Consider the following 22,689-nt stretch of genomic DNA (forward strand, 5'->3'; position numbering starts at 1 on the left):
CTCATCAAACTAATATGTTTTATATTGTTTTTGAAAGCAACATATATGATTTTATAATGTGAATAGTCCATGACAGATTTCACTATTTTCCACTTTGCTATGTATTATGTTTTCTGTAATTCAGTCAGATTTTAACGTAAAAAATCTCGTCTTGCCATAATTTGTCTTTTGGGTTTCTATCTTTGGAAGTTACACTTTGTGTGTCCATGGGGTTACGATGCTTTATAGGATGCAGTGCTTGATCCTCAGGTGTGCATGGAGTGAGAGATAGAGCAGCGTGAGAGCAAGCAGAGGGAAACTAACCTAGCCCACCTGCACGGCCAGAGTCACACTCCTCCAGGTCCTCGTCATCACTGGAACACTCTGCCGAAGACACCATGTCATCTGTCGTCTGCTTCATGGGCCAAACACATGGGGGAAGAACAAAACAAAATACACAAAAGAAAGGAGAAACAGAAACACAGGTACAAACACACGGACACAAACAGGAAGTGGACAAAAACACACAGACGAATAAGATAATTAGTTTCAATATAAAAAAAAATCCGCTATTTGATAGAACAATGAGGTCAGAGAACAATGACATATATAAAATTGAAAATATGACATTTCATACACAATCTTACATTTCCTATTGCCTTACTAGAAAATCTTCAGTATTAAAGGGGAAGCAGACGTAAAGGACTTTTAAATGTAAAGTTTTCCATTGAGTTCATATCCAGGCACAGTAGAAAAACAAAAGCGAAACTCCTCTTTGAAATGAATGCATTATACTGTGCAGTGTAGTTATTCATCATCGTACTGTACAGTGTAGTTCTTAATCATTATACTGTACAATGTAGTACTTCATCATTATACTGTACAGTGTAGTACTTCATCATTATACTGTGCAGTGTAGTTCATCATTATACTGTACAATGTAGTACTTCATCATTATACTGTACAGTGTAGTTCTTAATCATTGTACTGTACAGTGTAGTTCTTCATCATTGTACTGTACAGTGTAGTACTTCATCATTATACTGTGCAGTGTAGTTCATCATTATACTGTACAATGTAGTACTTCATCATTATACTGTACAGTGTAGTTCTTCATCATTGTACTGTACAGTGTAGTATTCATCATTATACTGTACAGTTTAGTTCTGATCTGAGCGACTGCCAGCTCATTATCTTTCACTCTTTACTCAGTCGGGTAATGGAAAAACTTCTGCTGTCTTTATCAAAGCTTTTGTTTCATACGCCCGCCATGATATTTCCCTGGCGACATCTCCTCCTCACGGTTGTTAACTCGGTTGTTAACTCGGTCCAATTTCTCACCCCTGCCCCCTCCATCTTACCCTGTCTAATAGTATGTATTGATTTGCATTGCCATAGATCATGGCTATTGAGCAGGGAGGGCGGCTCGATCATTGACAATCTCCTTCACCTCCATCTCTGATTTATCTCTCCGCTCCCTCGCTCCGGATGAACTCGTTTCTCAGCCTCTGCATGTCTTTATAGGAGGAGATTAGGGAGGGGATATTAGAAGTGTTGTCATGGAGCAGCTTTATGAAATGAGAAATACCAGGGGAGTAATGGAGTCATCAGTGGTTCATCATTGTACCGTACAGTGTAGGCCCCGTATATACTGCTGAGGTTGACGGGAATGTAAAAACACACACTCACACACACGCACACGCACATGCACGTGCACACGCACACACACACACCATACCTGGGCAGAAAATAATTAGTCAAATGTCGTTTTTTTAAAGAGCTTAAACTAAGGCTATTTTATTTTAACTATTTTATTTGATATTCAAATAGAGGTCTAAGAAAAACAAATAATGTTTGGAATTATTTTGAATACCTCTCAGAAAACCAAATAATATCTGAAGGTATTTAAATATATGCAAGTTATTTGAAAATAAAAATAATATTTATTTGATGGCAGCCAATTATTTAATGAAGAACCAAAAACTACAACAGTTAGATGAATTAGTCTAAATACATGATCATTAGCACATAGTTTGGAGGGCTCTTAGATATGAATCTGTAACGAGGGTCGTACAAAGAGGACCAAGGCGCGGCGTGTGAAGTGCTCATATTTTACTTTAATGAAACACTAAATCAAAACAACAAAATGACCGTCAACAGTTCCGTCAGGTTACAAGGAACAAAACAGAAAACAACTACCCATAAACCCCCATAGACAAACCCCAACTTAAATATGATCTCCAATTAGAGAGAACACGAACCAGCTGCCTCTAATTGGAGATCATCCCAAAACCCAACATAGACATAGAAAAACAAGAACTAAACATAAACACAAAAATATAGAATGCCCACCCACCTATCACACCCCGACCTAACTAAACAGAGAAAACACAGCTCTCCTAGGTCAGAGTGTGACAGTACACCCCCCCCCCCCCCTACTGTCACGTCCTGACCCTTGTAAGAGGTCATCTGCCATAGTAGAGTGGTCAGGAAGTGACAGTTGGGTTGTTTTGGGTGGTTTTGGGTTTTCTGTTTATATGTGGTTTTTTCTAGATTTCTATTTCTATGATTTGTTTTCTATGTTTTGGCCAGGTATGGTTTCCAATCAGAGGCAGGTGTCTTTTGTTGTCTCTAATTGGAGGTCATATTTAAGTTGGGGTTTGCCTATGGGGGGGGGGCACACAAGTAATTTGGCTGGGCCAAGGGTGAGCCCTGAGCCAACTCCCGTGCTTATTGTGGTGAGCATGTGTCTGCCTCTCGCACTCTCTCTCCGGTACGCCTCCATAATCCAGTACGTCCAGTGCCTGCTCCTCTCGCTCTCCCTCCAGTGCGCCTCCAGAATACAGGAAGTCCTGTGCCTGCTTCCCACACTCTCCCTCCAGTTCGCCTCAATAGCCCAGTACGGCCAGTGCCTGCTTTGAGCACTCGGTCCTCAGTGCGTCTCCCCAGTCCGGTGAGACCGGTTCCAGCTCCCCGTAGGAAGCCTCCAGTGATGATCAATGGTCCGAAGCCTCCAGCGATAATCCATGGCACGAAGCCTCCAGTGATGATCCATGGCCCGGAGCCTGTAGTGATAATCCATGGCACAAAGCCTCCAGTGATGATCCATGGCTCGGAGCCTGTAGGGATGATCCATGGCACGAAGCCTCCAGTGATAATCCATAGCCCAGATCCTCCAGCGGCGGCCTGCAGCCCAGATCCTCCAGCGGTGGTCTACAGCACACAGCTTCCGGTAAGGATCTACAGTCCGATTCCTCCGATAATGATCCACCGGCCAGGGTTACAGAAGCAGAGGGATCTGCGGGCAGAACGGGGGTTACGCCCTGAGCCGGAGCCACCTCCGTTGCTGGAGGATCAGAGGGAGAGGAAGGGTCTGGGTGTAGCACATGAGCCGCCATAGATGTTTATCACCCTCCCTTCCCTCCCTTTGTGTTTGGGGTTGTTTTTGTTGGTTTTTGGTTAGGTGCAGTCAGGGTCTGCACCTTTGGGGGGGTGTACTGTCACGTTCTGACCCTTGTAAGAGGTCATCTGCCATAGTAGAGTGGTCAGGGCGTGACAGGTGGGTTGTTTTGGGTGGTTTGGGGTTTTCTGTTTATATGTGGGTTTTTTCTAGATTTCTATTTCTATGTTTTGTTTTCTATGTTTTGGCCGGGTATGGTTTCCAATCAGAGGCAGGTGTCTTTCGTTGTCTCTGATTGGAAGCCATACTTAGGAAGCCTGTTTTTTCTTTGGGTTTTGTGGGTAGTTGTTTTCTGTTTTGTTCCTTGTAACTTGACGGACCTGTTGACGGTCGTTTTTATTGTTTTGATTTAGTGTTTTCATTCAAGTAAAATATGAGCACTTTACACACCGTGCCTTGGTCCCCTTTGTACGACCCTCGTTACAGAATCTTAATATAGCCTATAGCCTAGAATTAAATACATGAGGGATATGGAATCACCTCAACATTAGAGTAGACCACTTTTGCAGCTTCAAAATGACTAACAAATATATGAGTGACACAAGGTAATACAGATCAAATCCTACTCTCTTCGGATGTGACAGGGCTTGCAAACTATTACAGATTAGAAAGGTAAACCCAGCCACGATCTACACAGTCTTCCAGATGAGCTAAATGCCTTCTTTGCTTACTTTGAGGCAAACAACACTGAACCATGGATAAGAGCACCAGCTGTTCAGGTCGACTGTGTGATCACACTCTCCGTAGCCGATGTGAGTAAAACCTGTAGACAAGTTAACATTCACAAGACTGCAGAGCCAGACGGATTACCAGGACGTGTACTTTGAGCATGCGCTGACCAGCTGGCAAGTGTCTTCACGGATATTTTCCACCTCTCCCTGACCCAGTCTGTAATACCTACATGTGTATTGTTGTGTATTGTTAGATATTACTGCACTGTTGGAGCTAGGAACACAAGATTTTCGCTACACCCGCAATAACATCTGCTAAATACACTTCAAAAGTATGTGGACACGTGGTTGTCGAACATCTCATTCCAAAATCATGGGCATTAATATGGAGTTGGTCCCCCCTTTGCTGCTATAACAGCTTCCACTCTTCTGGGAAGGCTTTCCACTAGATGTTGGAACATTGCTGCGTGGACTTGCTTTCATTCAGCCACAAGAGCACATGGGCATTGTTATGCTGAAACAGGAACGGTTTTCCACAAAGTTGGAAGCACAGAATCATCTAGAATTCATTGTTCGCTGTAACCGTAAGATTTCCCTTCATTGGAAATAAGCTACCGAGTCCAAACCATGAAAAACAGCCCCAGACCAATATCCCTCCTCCACCTAACTTACAGTTGGCACTATGCATTGGGGCAGGTAGCGTTCTCCTGGCATCAGCCAAACCCAGATTAATCCGCTGGACTGCCAGTTGGTGAAACGTGATTCATCACTCCAGAGAACATATTTCCACTGCTCCAGAGTCCAATGGGGGTGAGCTTTACACCACTTCAGCCAACACTTGGCACATGGTGATCTTAGGCTGTTTGTCCATGGAAACCCATTTCATGAAGCTCCCAATGGACAGTTCTTGTGCTGACGCTGCTTCCAGAGACAGTTATGGTTAGGGTTAGGGTTTCCATTTCACAATAAGAGCACTTACAGTTGACCGGGACAGCTCTAGCAGGGCATACATTTGACAAACTGACTTGTTGGAAAAGTGGCATCCTATGACAGTGCCAAGTTGAATGTTACTGAGCTCTTCAATAAGGCCATTCTACTTCCAATGTTTGTCTATGGAGATTGCATGGCTGTGTGCTTGATTTTATAAAACTGTCAGCAAAGGGTGTGGCTGAAATAGCTGAATCCACTAATTTGAAGGAGTGTCCACATACTGCTGTATATATAGTGTATCTGTACAAAACATAATTTATAATGTACGTATTTTGTAATTTTTCAGTTTATAGTAAAAAGCATTTTAATACACACAGATGAGTAAGCAGGCATTGGGGGGATCCACACTGGAGTGCTGCCAAATACAGGCCCTCAGTAAATATCAAATGATTCATTGAATATATATTTATTGTGGAAAAAGACTGCTTGCCGTCATTCAGAGGGAGTATATTGCAAATGCGAAAAGCAATGAGAAAAGTAATTGACTGATTCCGGGTAAAAATGTGTCATTATCTCCGATTTCGCAGCCAAATGGCTGAGAATGACAGTGTTTAATGTCATAAACAACCCAATGCTGCAGGCTCCCTCTAGTCCCTTTCACAGAGTTAGGAGTAATGCCATGGCTGTCTGCAAGCTCACTTATACACAGCACAGTATATAGGGATATTTCTCTTAGACGCATTAGGCTGAACCTAAAATCAATGGAGTCTGTAATTGTAAAATTATACCTATTTTCTAGGAGTCCAGCCATGGGTTGCAATGGTCTATTTTTGTACTTGTCAGCATTAGATACACACACACACACACACACACATTCCTGTGTAAACCAGTGGAAAAATCTACATGTGCCTGAAGCAGCTGCGTCTCACTAGTGCCAATAATCACAACATGTCACCTGGGTACAATGCGTGGAAATTAATTGTATTAGTTATATTTCCATTGAGACAAAGGTCTGTTTTTGTTGAGAGTCCCGCAGATACACAATTTACTGAATACAATATAATACAAATATACAATCACATTCCTCAGCAAAGTGGTCCCCAATCAACATGTTGAACTGCCACGAGGCACCAGAACATCAAGTTGTAGTGAACTCCCCCCCACACGCCTTGCAATTTCCTGAAATTCTACACATTTTGCCATGGTGCGGAGAGAATATTCTGCAATTTTATTACACATTTCATGTAATTCCACCAATTTTGCCATGGGGCACAGATTTTTTTAATGTACATTTTTTTTTACAGTTTTACAGCTGATTAACTGCAATTCCACCCATTTTGCCATGAGGCAAAAATACGTTTTTTTTTCAGTTTTAAAGCTAATTTCCTAAAATTCTACACATTTTGACACAGAGTGACTCACAAAATCAAAGGGGGCCCACTGGAGGTCAGGGCCCCTGGGCACGTACCCTGCGTGCCTGGTCGGTATTCAACCATGATAACACCATGAAGTCAGTCATATTGAAAGGGTGAGGAAGGGATAGAGAAAATAGCCATAACAATGTGAATATATATTTCTACAAGGTTTAATAAGTCTTCTATCCATCTCCTATGCTCTTTATCCTTTAACACAGTCTATCCCTCTATCCCAGGTCTGACAGAGTAGGATCTCTGTATTAAACCTCTGTAGAAGATTATTCCCCCGTCCCAGGTCTGACAGAGTAGGATCTCTGTATTAAACCTCTGTAGAAGATTATTCCCCCGTCCCAGGTCTGACAGAGGAGGATCTCTGTATTAAACCTCTGTAGAAGATTATTCCCCCGTCCCAGGTCTGACAGAGTAGGATCTCTGTATTAAACCTCTGTAAAAGATTATTCCCCCGTCCCAGGTCTGACAGAGGAGGAACTCTGTATTAAACCTCTGTTGAAGATTATCCCTCTATCCCAGGTCTGACAGAGGAGGATCTCTGTATTAAACCTCTGTAGAAGATTATCCCCGCGTCCCAGGTCTGACAGAGGAGGAACTCTGTATTAAACCTCTGTAGAAGATTATCCCCGCGTCCCAGGTCTGACAGAGGAGGATCTCTGTATTAAACCTCTGTTGAAGATTATCTCTGTTTCCTCAAGCTTGAGAGAAGACCAGTCTTCACACTGGGCAGCTGATCCACACAAATCCTCATCAATTTATTTCCAATCTACAGGAAATCAGGCGTTACTCAGAGCACAAATATCTCCTCAAATCGAGATGAAGGCGTCTATTGCTTACATGCAACATTGGTTCCTCTTGAAGCGGAGGTGAGCTTTGGAGGTCTGTCTGTCTGTCTGTCTGTCTGTCTGTCTGTCTGTCTGTCTGTCTGTCTGTCTGTCTGTCTGTCTGTCTGTCTGTCTGTCTGTCTGTCTGTCTGTCTGTCTGTGTCTGTAGTACAATATAATATGGCATTAAACCAGAATAAAAAAACATGTACGGTTCTACAAAGAACATATGAGATTGAGACATTTTCTTTGTAGAACCATTCACCGTAAAGGTTCTATAAAGAACCCTAAAAAGGGTTCTTTATACATGTAGCCCCAAAAATGGTTATAAACATAGCGTAACCCTTTTAAGGTGTAATATAGAACCTTTTTTTAATGGCTCTATACAGGTTCCATTTAGAACCTTCATGTTTCTTTATAGAACCTTCAAAAAAAGGTTCCATGCAGAACCAGAAAGTGTTCCGCTATAATTACAAGCCAAATAACCCTTACTTGGCACTATATAGAACCATTTGTTTTTGGTGTGTATTAGACAGGGTCTGTGGAGGTGGACTAGACACATTATTCAGTACAGTCCACTATTTGTACCACTATGATCAACGTGCTTCAGAGAAGCTTTGTGCATTGAGTTTAACAAATACACACAAAAAAATAAAACACATTCACACACCTCTAAAATCAGCTCATGCTGCCTGCCACTGATATCCAAGCCAAGCTGCATCAACCCGCTGGCAGCCCTGTAGGCTCCACCCCTGAGTCAGGTTCCATCCTGTGTGTCTGTGTATATTGATGGTTGCAGGCTGTCCTCAAGTCCTCTTAGCTCCCCGAAAAACCAGCTTCAAAGCCCCCCCCCCACACACACACACACACACACACACACACACACACACCACACACACACACACACACACACACACACACACACACACACACACACACACACACACACACACACACACACACACACACACACACACACAGTCCATTATAGTCATGTTTGCTTAGTCCAAACTAAGGCCCACACACACTGAAGTCCTTCTCTCAGACCTCCTTCACTACAGCCTGGGGAAGACATAAAAGGGGAGGAAAGCTTTCTACAGCCATCTGCATGAGTACTGTACAACAGATATACAGATGGCTGTTTATAGCTGTATCACAGGACACTATTCTGATTGGTGTCTGACCAATATCCCCAAGGTTAACTGACAAACCTGGAGTAGACCTGGCCTCATGTGCCCTCTTTCACACAAACACACACACACACACACACACACACGCACACACACACGCCCACACACGCCCACACACACACACACACACACACACACACACACACACACACACACACACACACACACACACACACACATGAGCACGCGCGCCCACACACGCACACACAGGCGCGCTCATACACATGCGCCAACACACACACACGCTCCCACACACACAAGCGCCCACTCACACACACTCACACTCAAACACACACACACTCAAACACACACAAAGACATACACACCATCATACTGCTAACGTCCACCTAGGTGGTGAGAGATGTTATTTGGAGTATTTTGAGGGTCTGTCTCATTGTCTATGTAATATGTAATATGCTGTTGGGTGTCTCCTCTCCTGCCTCCCATCAGGGCCGGGGTGCCTATGCTAATTTGCCTAATCAATGCAGGATATTTTCCCTGGCTGGCCGACTTGCTAACTGACAGCTGCTGCTAATCACTGAGGGAGAGAGGGAGACAGACTGGTAGGGAGAGAGGGAAACAGAGAGAGGAGGGAGGAGGAGAGAGGAAGAAAGGCGGGAGGAAGAGAGAGTAGTAGGGAGAAAGGGAGACAGAGAGAGGGAGGGGGGAAGAGAGAGGAAGAGAGAGGGACAGAATAGAAAAAGAGAAGGAACGAGCTAGGCGAGAGATTGGATGCATTAAGCAGCCAGTAGAGTGAAATCCCATGTAAGATTAGATGTATCTAGCTAATAATATGGACGAGAGAGGTAGCTAGCTGTAGAATATGTTCCCTCATGTAGAATATGTTCCCTAATGCAGACTCATGTATCCTAGCATATTCACTGCCAGGGGACGATGGACAGCTTTGGCAGGGGGGTGAATGGTGTCTGTCTAGAAACTGGCTTTTCCTCATTTGGGCAAAAATCTATCCTCCACCCTCTTTCCTCCGTCCTATTTCCTCAGTGACCTGGTCGAGGAGATATCAATTCATTAGTATGCAAACGGAAGAGGCTCCTCCCCTCCTCGATACGATATTAACACAGTGCCTTCTGAAAATATTCAGATCCCTTGACTTTTTCCACATTTTGTTATGTTACAGCCTTATTCTAAAATGGACTCAATATTTTTTTTTCCTCATCAATCTACACACAATACCTCATAATGACAAAGCAAAAACACGTTTTTAGAAAATTTTGCAAATGTATTCAAGAAAATCTAAAACAGAAATACCTTATTTACATATGAATTCAGACACTTTGTTATGAGACTTGAAATTGAGCTCAGGTGCATCCTGTTTCCATTGATCATCCTTGAGATGTTTCTACAACTTGACTGGAGTCCACCTGTGGTAAATTTTAATGATTGGACATGATTTGGAAATGCACACGCCTGTCTATATAAAGGTCCAAAAGTTGACAGTGCATGTCAGAGCAGAAACCAAGCCATTAGGTCGAAGGAATTGTCCGTGGAATTCCCGAGACAGGATTGTGTTGAGACATAGGTCTGGGGAAGGGCACCAAAAAATTCCTGTAGCATTGAAGGTCCCCAAGAACACAGTGGCCTCCATCACTCTTAAATGGAAGAAGTTTGGAAACACCAAGACTCTTCCTAGAGCTGGCAGTCTGGCCAAACTGTGGTCACTCTGACAGAACTCCAGCGTTCCTCTGTGGAGATGGGAGAACCTCCCAGAAGGACAACCATCTCTGCAGCACTTCACCAACCAGGCCTTTACGGTAGAATGACCAGACGGAAGCCACACCTCAGGAAAAGTAAAATGACATCCCACTTGGAGTTTGCCAAAAGACACCTCTCAGACCATGAGAAATGTTCTGGTCTGATGACACTAAGATTGAACTCTTTGGCCTGAATGCCAAGTGTCACATCTGGAGGAAACCTGGCACCATCCCTATGGTGAAGAATGGTGGTGGCAGAATCATGCTGTGGGGATGTTTTTCAGCAGCAGGGTCTGGGAGGCTAGCCAGGATCGAGGGAAATATGTACGGAGCAAAGTACAGAGAGATCCTTGATGAAAACCTGCTCCGGAGCGCTAAGGACTATGGCGAAGCTTCACCTTCCAACAGGACAACGACCCTAAGCACACAGCCAAGACAATGCAGTAGTGGCTTCGGGAAAAGTCTCTGAATGTCCTTGAGTGGCCCAGCCAGTGCCCAGACTTGAATCTCTGGAGAGACTTGAAAATAGCTGTGCAGCGATGCTCCCCATCCAACCTGACAGAGCATCATGCTGTGGAGATGTTTTTCAGTGGCAGGGAGTGGGAGACTGGTCAGGATCGAGGGAAAGATAAACGAAGCAAAGTACAGAGATCCTTGATGAAAACCTGCTCCAGAGCGCGGTTCACCTTCCAACAGGACAATGATAATCTCTGGAGAGACCTGTGCAATGATGTTCCCCGTCCAACCTGACAAAGCTTGAGATGATATGCAGAGAAGAATGGGAGAAATCCCCAAATACAGGTGTGCCAAGCTGGTAGCGTCATACCCAAGAAGACTCAAGGCTGTAATCGCTGCTTCAATAAAGTACTGAGTTAAAGGGTCTGAATACTGATTTAAATGTGATATTTTTTTTATTTTTGTATTATACATTTGCGAACTATTTTAGCTTTGTCATTATGGGGTTTTGTGTCTACAGTGAGGGAAAAAAGTATTTGATCCGCTGCTGATTTTGTACGTTTGCCCACTGACAAAGAAATGATCAGTCTATAATTTTAATGGTAGGTTTATTTCAACAGTGAGAGGCAGAATAACAACAAAAAAATCCAGAAAAACGCATGTCAAAAATGTTATAAATTGATTTGCATTTCAATGAGGGAAATAAGTATTTGACCCCCTCTCAATCAGAAAGATTTCTGGCTCCCAGGTGTATTTTATACAGGTAACGAGCTGAGATTAGGAGCACACTCTTAAAGGGAGTGCTCCTAATCTCAGCTTGTTACCTGTATAAAAGACACCTGTCCACAGAAGCAATCAATCAATCAGATTCCAAACTCTCCACCATGGCCAAGACCAAAGAGCTCTCCAAGGATGTCAGGGACAAGATTGTAGACCTACACAAGGCTGGAATGGGCTACAAGACCATCGCCAAGCAGCTTGGTGAGAAGGAGAGGACAGGGGAGAGAGGGCAGAGGAGAGAGGACAGAGGAGAGAGGGCGGAGGAGAGAAGGCGGAGGAGAGAGGACGGGGGGGAGGATGCAGGAGAGAGGATGCAGGAGAGAGGACAGGGGAGAGAGGATGCAGGAGAGAGGATGCAGGAGAGAGGATGCAGGAGAAAGGACGGAGGAGAGAGGATGCAGGAGAGAGGATGCAGGAGAGAGGATGCAGGAGAGAGGACAGGGGAGAGAGGACAGGGGAGAGAGGACAGAGGAGAGAGGATGCAGGAGAGAGGATGCAGGAGAGAGGATGCAGGAGAGAGGACAGGGGAGAGAGGACGGAGGAGAGAGGATGCAGGAGAGAGGACAGGGGAGAGAGGACGGAGGAGAGAGGACGGAGGAAAGAGGGCGGAGGAGAGAGGATGCAGGAGAGAGGATGCAGGAGAGAGGACAGGGGAGAAGACAGGGGAGAAGACAGGGGAGAGGACAGGGGAGAGAGGACGGAGGAGAGAGGATGCAGGAGAGAGGATGCTGGAGAAAGGACAGAGGAGAGAGGATGCAGGAGAGAGGATGCAGGAGAGAGGATGCAGGAGAGAGGACAGGGGAGAGAGGACAGGGGAGAGAGGACAGAGGAGAGAGGATGCAGGAGAGAGGACAGGGGAGAGAGGACGGAGGAGAGAGGATGCAGGAGAGAGGACAGGGGAGAGAGGACGGAGGAGAGAGGACGGAGGAAAGAGGGCGGAGGAGAGAGGATGCAGGAGAGAGGATGCAGGAGAGAGGACAGGGGAGAAGACAGGGGAGAGGACAGGGGAGAGAGGACGGAGGAGAGAGGATGCAGGAGAGAGGACAGGGGAGAGAAGACGGAGGAAAGAGGGCAGAGGAGTTGAGCAAATCAAAATGAGAAAAGCCTGCTGTGACTTCCCTCAACTTTAATGAAACACATTTAGGAGACATTTAGCAATTTGAGAGCTATATTTGTAGAAAAAGGCTTCTGTGAAATTAGTCCCTGGCTCGTAGTTGATACAGGTGTGGTTTGACAGTCTGATGTATTGGTGTGTAGACTACCTTCCTGTTGGGTTCTGTTGGGGACAGGGACAGGGGTGGTGTGAAGCCTACCTCCCTGGTAGTTTCTGCTGGGGACAGGGTTGGTGTGTAGCCTACCTCCCTGTTGGTCTCTGGGGACAGGGACAGAGTCAAACCAAAAACCTACCCAAACCAAAAACCGTGGATAGATGGCAGCATTTGTGCAAAACTGAAAGTGCAAACCACCACATTCAACCACGGCAAGGTGACTGGGAACGTGGTCGAATACACATAGTGCAGTTATGCCCTCCGTAAGGCAATCAAACAAAGCATCAGTACAGAGACAAAGTAATGTCGCAATTCAACGGCTCAGACACAAGATCTATGTGGCAGGGACTCCAGACATTCATGGGTAACAAAGGGAAAACCATCTACGTCGCGGACACCGACGTCTTGCTCCTGGACAAGCTAAACACCTCCTTCGGCTGCTTTGAGGATAACACAGTGCCACCAAAGCGGCCCACTCCTGAGGACTGTGGGCTTTCGTTCTCCGTGGCCGATGTGAGTAAGACATGTAAGCGTGCTAACCTTCGCAAGGCTGCCGGCTCAGATGACATTCCTAGCCGCATCCTCAGAGCATGCGCAGACCAGCTGGCTGGAGTATTTACGGACATATTCAATCTCTCCCTATCCCAGTTTGCAGTCCCCACTTGCTTCAAGATGTCCACCATTGTCCCTGTACCCAAGAAAGTAAAGGTAACTGAACTAAATACCTATCACCCCATAGCACTCACTTCTGTCATCATGAAGTGCTTTGAGAGGCTAGTCAATGATCATATCACCTCCACCTTACCCGACACCCTAGACCCAATTCAATTGAACCACAGACGATGCAATCACCATCACAATGCACACTGCCCTATCCCATCTGGACAAGAAAAATATCTGTGTAAGCATACTGTTCATTGACTAGAGCTCAGCCCTCAACACCATTGTACCCTCCAAGCTCATCATTAAGCTCAGGTCCCTGGGTCTGAACCCTACCCTGTGCAAGTGGGTCCTGGACTTCCTGACGAACCTCTCCCAGGTGGTGAAGGTAGGAAACAACACCACTACGCTGATCCTCAACACAGGGTCCAACAAGGGTGCGTGCTCAGCCCCCTCCTGTAGTCCCTGTTCACCCATGACTGCGTGGCCATGCAAGCCTTCAACTCAATCATCACGTTTGCAGACGACAGTGGTAAGCCTGATTACCAACAATGACGAGACAGCCTACATGGAGGAGGTGAGGGCCCTGGCGAGAGTGGAGCCAGGAAAATAACCTCTCCCTCAACATCAACAAAACGAAGGAGCTGATCGTGGACTTCAGGAGACAGCACAGGGAACACACCCCCATCCACATCGACGGGACCACAGTGGAGAAGGTGAAAAGCTTCAAGTTCCTCAGCGTACACATCACTGACCATCTGAAATGGTCCACCCACACAGACAGTGTGGTGAAGAACTGACAACAGCTCCTCTTCAACCTCAGGAGCCTGAATAAATTTGGCTTGGCCCCTAAGACCCTCACAAACTTTTACAGATGCACCCTTGAAAGCATCTTGTCAGGCTGTATCACCGCCTGGTACAGCAACTGCACCGCCCACAACCGCAGGGCTCTCCAGAGGGTGATGTGGTCTGCCCAATTCATTACCGGTGGCACACAGCCTGCCCTCCAGGACACCTACAGCACCCAGTGTCACAGGAATGCCAAAAAGAGTCATCAAGGACATCAACCACCCAGCCACGGCCTGTTTACTCCGTTACCATACAGAAGGTGAGGTCAGTACAGGTGCATCAAAGCTGGGACCGAGAGCCTGAAAAACTGTTTCTATCTCAAGGACATCAGACTGCTAAATAGCCATCACTAGCCATCCGCCACCCAGTACCCTGCCCTGAACTTAGTCACTGTCACTAGCCGGCTACCACCTGGTTACTCAACCCTGCACCTTAGAGGCTGCTGCCCTATGTACATTGACATGGAATCACTGATCACTTTAATAATGTTTACATACTGTTTCACTCATTTCATATGTATATACTATATTCTACTGTATTCTAGTCAATGCCACTGATATTGCTCGTCCGAATATTTATATATTTCTTAATTCCATTCTTTTACTTTTAGATGTGTGTATTGCTGTGAATTGTTAGATACTACTGCACTGTTGGAGCGAGGAACACAAGCATTTCACTACACCCGCAATAACATCTGCTAAATATGTGTATGTGACCAATAACATCTACTAAATATGTGTATGTGACCAATAACATCTGCTAAACACGTGTATGTGACCAATAACATCTGGTAAATATGTGTATGTGACCAATAACATCTGGTAAATATGTGTATGTGACCAATAACATCTGGTAAATATGTGTATGTGACCAATAACATCTGGTAAATATGTGTATGTGACCAATAACATCTGCTAAACACGTGTATGTGACCAATAACATCTGGTAAATATGTGTATGTGACCAATAACATCTGGTAAATATGTGTATGTGACCAATAACATCTGGTAAATATGTGTATGTGACCAATAACAGTTAATTTGATTTGATATAAAATTCTGCCTTATATGCAGCCTCTAGTTGAGAGCTTCTATTTGGTGGGCCATCAGTTCCGATATGGTTGCACAGACGATTGACTGTCCTTTTTTATTGCCTGGAAGTATGGGACTTGTAGGATTTGAACAACTCCCTTATGTTTTTTACTGTAAGCATCCAGTCCAACAAATAGATATACTATTTTTCGTAACCAATTAATCAGTTGGAAGAGACAAAGAAACACTTAACACTCAAGTCTAAAACAGCAGTAGCAGACACTAAAAGCTGCTGACCCTACAATTTAAAAACATCCTGCTTCTGAAGTGAAACTGATTCAACCTGCGTTTACAGTAGACTTGACTCTGACTCTCACAGTAATTGAATAGGAGGTCAGACATCTCTGCTGGTGTGAGACGGCACAATTAGACTAACACTGTCATGAATAACCAGAGTCAAGGATTTAGACCCTTTACCACAGAAGAAGACTATTATAAAGCTGACAACAACCCCAGGCCTAAACATGCAATTATACACGGCTACTAGAGTCAGACGGGGGAGAAAAGGAACTCGGATTCACAGAGGCTTCTGACTTCACAGCTTTCAGCAAGTGATCAGAGAGGAGCGTTGGGAGAAATGCGGAAAAGACATTTGGGGTCTGGGAGAAAGAAAACAACACTCGGGCCTAAAGGAATCAAGTTCTGCAACTGACCTGTGGTGTTATCCTACGCCTGTCATTTGAGAATTGTGATTTTGGCTGAACACAGGGAGGAGTGGATGGGGTCATTGTGAAGAGGGATAGTAGATGGTGACGTCCTCCCACTCACGTCGACTCAGTGAATGTTGGAGAATGGTGGTTAAGACGTGAATCTTTTCAAAGTGCAAATCTTATGCATCTTCCGATGTGCTTTCGTTGCTGAATTATTTCTAGCACAATTGTTTTCATAGGCTGCAGGATAAAGAATGTTAAAGAATAGATGCTCTTTAGTCCAAAAATCACTCTTCAACTTCCAAAATGTCTGCTAATATCCAGTTTTACAACTCTCTGAAATCAAAGCCATTTTGTCATACTCTACATGCTCTTCCAGCCTAGCTCAGATCCATCAATCAGGTCTCTATACATCAGCTGTGTGGTGCAGTGGAGTCCAAACGGGACCTAGATCATCAATTGTGTGGTGATGTGGAGTCCAGACAGGACCTAGATCATCAATTGTGTGGTGATGTGGAGTCCAGACGGGACCCAGATCATCAGCTGTGTGGTGATGTGAGGTCCAGACAGGGCCTAGATCATCAGCTGTGTGGTGATGTGGAGTCCAGACAGGACCTAGATCATCAGCTGTGTGGTGATGTGGAGTCCAGACGGGACCCAGATCATCAGCTGTGTGGTGATGTGGAGTCCAGACAGGACCTAGATCATCAGCTGTGTGGTGATGTGGAGTCCAGACAGGACCTAGATCATCAGCTGTGTGGTGATGTGAGGTCCAGACAGGGCCTAGATCATCAGCTGTGTGGTGATGTGGAGTCCAGACAGGACCTAGATCATCAGCTGTGTGGTGATGTGGAGTCCAGACAGGACCCAGATCATCAGCTGTGTGGTGATGTGGAGTCCAGACAGGACCTAGATCATCAGCTGTGTGGTGATGTGGAGTCCAGACAGGACCCAGATCATCAGCTGTGTGGTGATGTGGAGTCCAGACAGGACCTAGATCATCAGCTGTGTAGTGGTGTGGAGTCCAGACGGGACCCAGATCATCAGCTGTGTGGTGATGTGGGCTCTAGACGGGACCTAGATCGTCAGCTGTGTGGTGATGTGAGGTCCAGATAGGAGCTAGATCATGTAAAAAGACAGATAGGGATGTTTATTCTCACACAAACATACAAGCGCATACACACACACACACGCTTGTGCACAACACACACACACACACACACACACACACACACACACACACACACACACACACACACACACACACACACACACACACACACACACACACACACACAACTCCCTGCGGCAGCTCCTAATCAATTATAGTGCACCTGGTTAAAACGCTGATTCCTACGATTCCACAGCAGTTTAAAACAGTTCTCTCTGTTATGTTTTTCTACTTCTGAAAGATGTAAAATGTAGAATAGGTTAATACATTTGAAGATGTACAGACTTGGTGGAAATTAGATGGTGGGTATTTCTTCTTCTACAAACTGCTCTGAACATCTGTTTCCCCTCTGCTACATGAAGAGTTGTGTTTGTCAGGCGTCTGCCACTCAGACAATACGCATAGGAATGCCAAGTCGGTCTCTCTTGATCTGTTTCATGTTTGGTCAATGTGTCTGAGCAGTGAGCTTCACATACATTTATATTTTTTACATTGCTTCTACTCGCTGTTTATTATCTATGCATAGACACTTTACCCCTACCGACAGGACATGTATAAATTACCTCGACTAACCTGTACCCCTGCACATTAGGCACATTTGGGCAGTCTTGATACAACATTTTGAACATAAATGAAATGGTTCATTGGATAAGTCTAAAACGTTGCACATACACTACTGCCATCTAGTGGCCAAAACTTTAATTGCACATTGCCTGGAATAATACATTATGGCCTTTCTCTTGCATTTCAAAGTTAATGGAACAAAAAAATACAAAAAAACGCCTAGTTTTTTCTTTGATTTATCTTTTACCAGATCTATTGTGTTATATTCTCCTATATTCCTTTCATAGTTCCACAAACTTCAAAGTGTTTCCTTTCAAATGGTATCAAGAATATGCATATCCTTGCTGCAGTGCCTGAGCTACAGGCATGTCATTTTAGGCAAAAATTGAAAAAAGGGGAAGATCCTTAAGAGACACACCTAGTTAAACCTATCATATCCCTCCGTAACACTCCTAGTTAAACCTATCATATCCCTCCGTAACACTCCTAGATAAAACTATCATCTCCCTCCATCACACTACTAGGTACACCTATCATCTCCCTCCATCACACTCCTAGTTAAACATACAGTGGCTTGCGAAAGTATTCACCCCCTTGGCATTTTTCCTATTTTGTTGCCTTACAACCTGAAATTAAAATAGATTGTTGGGGGGTTTGTATCATTTCATTTACAAAACATGCTTACCACTTTGAAGATGCAAAATATTTTTTATTGTGAAACAAACAAGAGCTAAGACAAAAACACAGAAAACTTGAGAGTGCATAACTTTTCACCCCCCCCAAAATCAATACTTTGTAGAGACACCTTTTGCAGCAATTACAGCTGCAAGTATCTTGGTGTATGTCTCTATAAGCTTGGCACATCTAGTCACTGGGATTTTTTCCCATTCTTCAAGGAAAAACTGCTCCAGCTCTTTCAAGTTGGATGGGTTCCGCTGGTATACAGCAATCTTTAAGTCATACCACAGATTCTCAGTTGGACTGAGGTCTGGGCTTTGACTAGGCCATTCCAAGACAATTAAATGTTTCCCCTTCAACCACATGAGTGTTGCTTTAGCAGTATGCTTAGGGTCATTGTCCTCCGGGAAGGTGAACCTCCGTCCTAATCTCAAATCTCTGGAAGACTGAAACAGGTTTTCTCAAATCTCTGGAAGACTGAAACAGGTTTCCTTCAAGAATTTCCCTATATTCAAGGCCAACCATCATTCCTTCAGTTCTGACCAGTTTCCCAGTCCCTGCCAATGGAAAACATCCCCACAGCATGATGCTGCCACCAGCATACTTCACCGTAGAGATGTTGCCAGGTTCCTCCAGACATGACGCTTGGCATTGAGGCCAAAGAGTTCAATCTTGGTTTCATCAGACCAGAGAATCTTGTTTCTCATGGTCTGAGAGTCCTTTAGGGTCCTTTCGGGAAACTCCAAGCGGGCCGTCATGTGCCTTTTACTGAATATTGACTACCGTCCGGCCACTCTACCATAAAGGCCTGCTTGGTGGAGGGCTGCAGAGATGGTTGTCCTTCTGGAAGATTTCTCCCATTTCCACAGAATAACTCAGGAGCTCTGTCAGAGATACCATCGGGTTCTTGGTCACCTACCCGACAAAGGCCCAGTTTGACCAAGCGGCCAGCTCTAGGGAGAGTCTTGGTGGTTCCAAACTTCTTCCATTTAAGAATGATGGAAGCCACTGTGTTCTTGGGGACCTTCAATGCTGCATAAATATTTTGGTACCCTCCCCCAGATCTCGACACAATCCTGTCTTGGAACTTCACGGACAATTCCTTCGACCTCATGGCTTGGTTTTTGCTCTGACATGCACGTTCAACTGTTGGACCTTATATAGACAGGTGTGTGCCTTTCCAAATCATGTCCAATCAATTCAATTTACCACAGGTGGACTCCATCAAGTTGAAAAAACATCTCAAGGATGATCAATGGAAACAGGATGCATCTGAGCTCAATTTGCTGAAAAAAAAAATTGTGTTTTGCTTTGTGATTATGGGGTATTCAAATCAAATCAAATGCTATTGGTCACATACACATTTTTAGCAGATGTTATTGTGCATGTATTGAAATGCTCCAACAGTGCAGTAATACCTAGCTAAATGCTTGTGTTCTAGCTCCAACAGTAATACCTAGCTAAATGCTTGTGTTTCTAGCTCCAACAGTGCAGTAATACCTAGCTAAATGCTTGTGTTTCTAGCTCCAAAAGTGCAGTAATACCTAGCTAAATGCTTGTGTTCTAGCTCCAACAGTGCAGTACCAGCTAGCGGCGCTCCCAGCCTAGCAATGCTTGTGTTTCTAGCTCCAACAGTGCAGTAATACCTAGCTAAATGCTTGTGTTTCTAGCTCCAACAGTGCAGTAATACATAGCTAAATGCTTGTGTTCTAGCTCCAACAGTGTGGTAATACCTAGCTAAATGCTTGTGTTCTAGCTCCAACAGTAATACCTAGCTAAATGCTTGTGTTCTAGCTCCAACAGTAATACCTAGCTAAATGCTTGTGTTCTAGCTCCAACAGTGCAGTATGTTATTGTGTGTAGATTGATAAGGATTTTTTTATTTAATACATTTTAGAATAAGGCTTTAAAGTAACAAAATGTTATAAAAAGTCAAAGGGTCTGAATACTTTCCGAATGCACCGTAGATGTGCAAAAAAACTGTGTTTATGAAGATATAATCCCCTTGCAACCATGGGTATCACATAATTCAAATAATAGATTATATAAATATCCTGGACAATGAAGATAAATGCAGCTGTCCGAGACAAAGAGTTACACTGCCTTCAGAAAGTATTCACCCTTTTACTTTTTTTCATATTTTGTTGTGTTATAGCCTGCTTTAAAATTAATGAAACTGTGATTGTGTGTCACTGGCTTACATACAATACCAAATAATGTCAAAGCGGAATTAGGTCCCCCCCCCCTTGAGCTTAGTACACAATTTCTGAAGGCACTGTAGATAATGAAACCATGTAGAATGAAGCACAAAACTAAGCACTGGGCTCAAGTGTGATTTTCTACCACAATGTCCTTATAGATGCAGATGAATGAAATCATGTGGAATGGGCAGTTACCCTGAAATACTTGCATACACACATTAACACACACACACGAATCCCTCACACACATTTGCCTTAGAAGAAAAGCCCATTAATAGGACAACTTCACCCAAGATAAGGAAGATTAGTGTCTAAGACATCAGCACCCTTGCTGACTTTAAGAGGAGCCCACTCAGAAGAGAGGCATAAAAAGGCTCCACTTTATTAAGCCATTAAAAGGGAAGTGGCCATGTATTAAGTTGACATGGTGGAACACACAACTCAGCCAGCCTACAAAGACAATTAGAGCGGCCTTCCCTTTAACGGAGCCAAACATAAATCATACTGGGCTGTTTAAATATGTTTGTAATATATGGGATTGGGACTCAGGGCTGAGGCAGTTTGTTTGTTCTCCCTCCCTCCCTCCCTCCCTCCCTCCCTCCCTCCCTCCCTCCCTCCCTCCCTGTTTAAGGAAGTATACCTGCCAGTGTGTACTAAACACACACACACGTACACACAATTTTTGATTCCACTGGAGGAATAAGCTTGTTCCATCCCCATAGAGAGAGACGTAAACACCATCACCTTGAGCCAGTAAAGCGTCTTCTTGAATTATCGACATGACTCTGCTGTTGTTCTATCAAACTTCTTCAGCTGCAAACTGTGGACATGGGCTTGTTATGACCTGCAGTGATTACTGGAACTAAAACACTGTGTTGGCATTTAGCTCAGTAATACAAAAGAGTTAGATTAAGTTCCATGTGGTGTTAAAACAGATATTATTCAAATCTGGTAGCACAGCATCACAGTAAAGTAAAGATGTACAGCTGAAGTTGGAAGTTTACATGCACTTATGTTGGAGTCATTAAAACTCATTTTTCAACAACTCCACAAATTTCTTGTTAACAAACTAGAGTTTGGCAAGTCGGTTAGGACATCTACTTTGTGCATGACACAACTCATTTTTCCAACAATTGTTTACAGACAGATTATTTCACTTATAATTCACTGCATCACAATTCCAGTGGATCAGAAGTTTACATACACTAAGTTGACTGTGCCTTTAAACAGATTGGAAAATTCCAGAAAATGATGTCATGGCTTTAGAAGCTTCTGATAGGCTAATTGACATAATTTGAGTCAATTGGAGGTGTACCTGTGGATGTATTTCAAGGCCTACCTTCAAACTCAGTGTCTCTTTGCTTGAGATCATGGGAAAATCAAAAGAAATCAGCCGAGACCTCTGAATATTTTTTTTAGACCTCCACAAGTCTGGTTCATCCGTGGGAGCAATTTCCAAATGCCTGAAGGTACTACGTTCATCTGTAGAAACAATAGAATGCAAGTATAAACACCATGGGACCACGCAGCCGTCATACAGCTCAGGAAGGAGACGCGTTCTGTCTCCTAGAGATGAACGTACTTTGATGCGAAAAGTGCAAATCAATCCCAGAACAACAGCAAACGACCTTGTGAAGATGCTGGAGGAAACAGGTACAAAAGTATCTATATCCACAGTAAAATAAGCCCTGTATCGACATAACCTGAAAGGCCACTCAGCTAGGAAGAAGCCACTGCTCCAAAACAGCCTGTCACGTCCTGACCAGTAAATGGGGTTATTTGTCATTATAGTTGGTCAGGGCGTGGCAGGGGGGTGTTTGTTTTGTGTGTTTGGATATTGTGGGTTTAGGTTCTAGTTTTCATATTTCTATGTTTAAATCTAGCTTTTCTATTTCTCGGTGAGTTTTGGCAATGACCTCCAATTAGAGGCAGCTGGTTGCTGTTGTCTCTAATTGGAGGCCATATTTAGTTGTGTTTGTTTTCACTTGTGTTTGTGGGTGGTTGTTTCTAGTATAGTCTGTGCACCTTACTGGACTGTTTTTGTCGTTTGTTTATTTTGATTAAGTGTGTTCTTTATTAATAAAATTAAGAAGATGAGCACTTTACCCGCTGCGTTTTGGTCCACTCA

The 22,689-nt window shown here is 44.1% G+C and overlaps 1 protein-coding gene across 2 annotated transcripts in view; it reads right to left on the bottom strand.

The window, feature by feature from the left end:
- LOC106611370 (neurexin-3a) overlaps nt 1–22,689 on the bottom strand; it is a 914,099-nt gene that overhangs the window by 36,084 nt on the left and 855,326 nt on the right. Inside the window, exon 6 of one of the 2 annotated variants that reach the window (XM_045723685.2) lies at nt 304–394. In XM_045723685.2, coding sequence (XP_045579641.2) covers nt 304–394 — 91 coding nt within the window. The remainder of the gene's footprint in view (nt 1–303; nt 395–22,689) is intronic. The other variant, XM_082955793.1, reaches the window with a different exon arrangement.

This window comes from Salmo salar, chromosome 09 (genome assembly GCF_965601325.2).
Source record: "Salmo salar chromosome 09, fSalSal1, whole genome shotgun sequence".
NCBI lineage: Eukaryota > Metazoa > Chordata > Actinopteri > Salmoniformes > Salmonidae > Salmo > Salmo salar.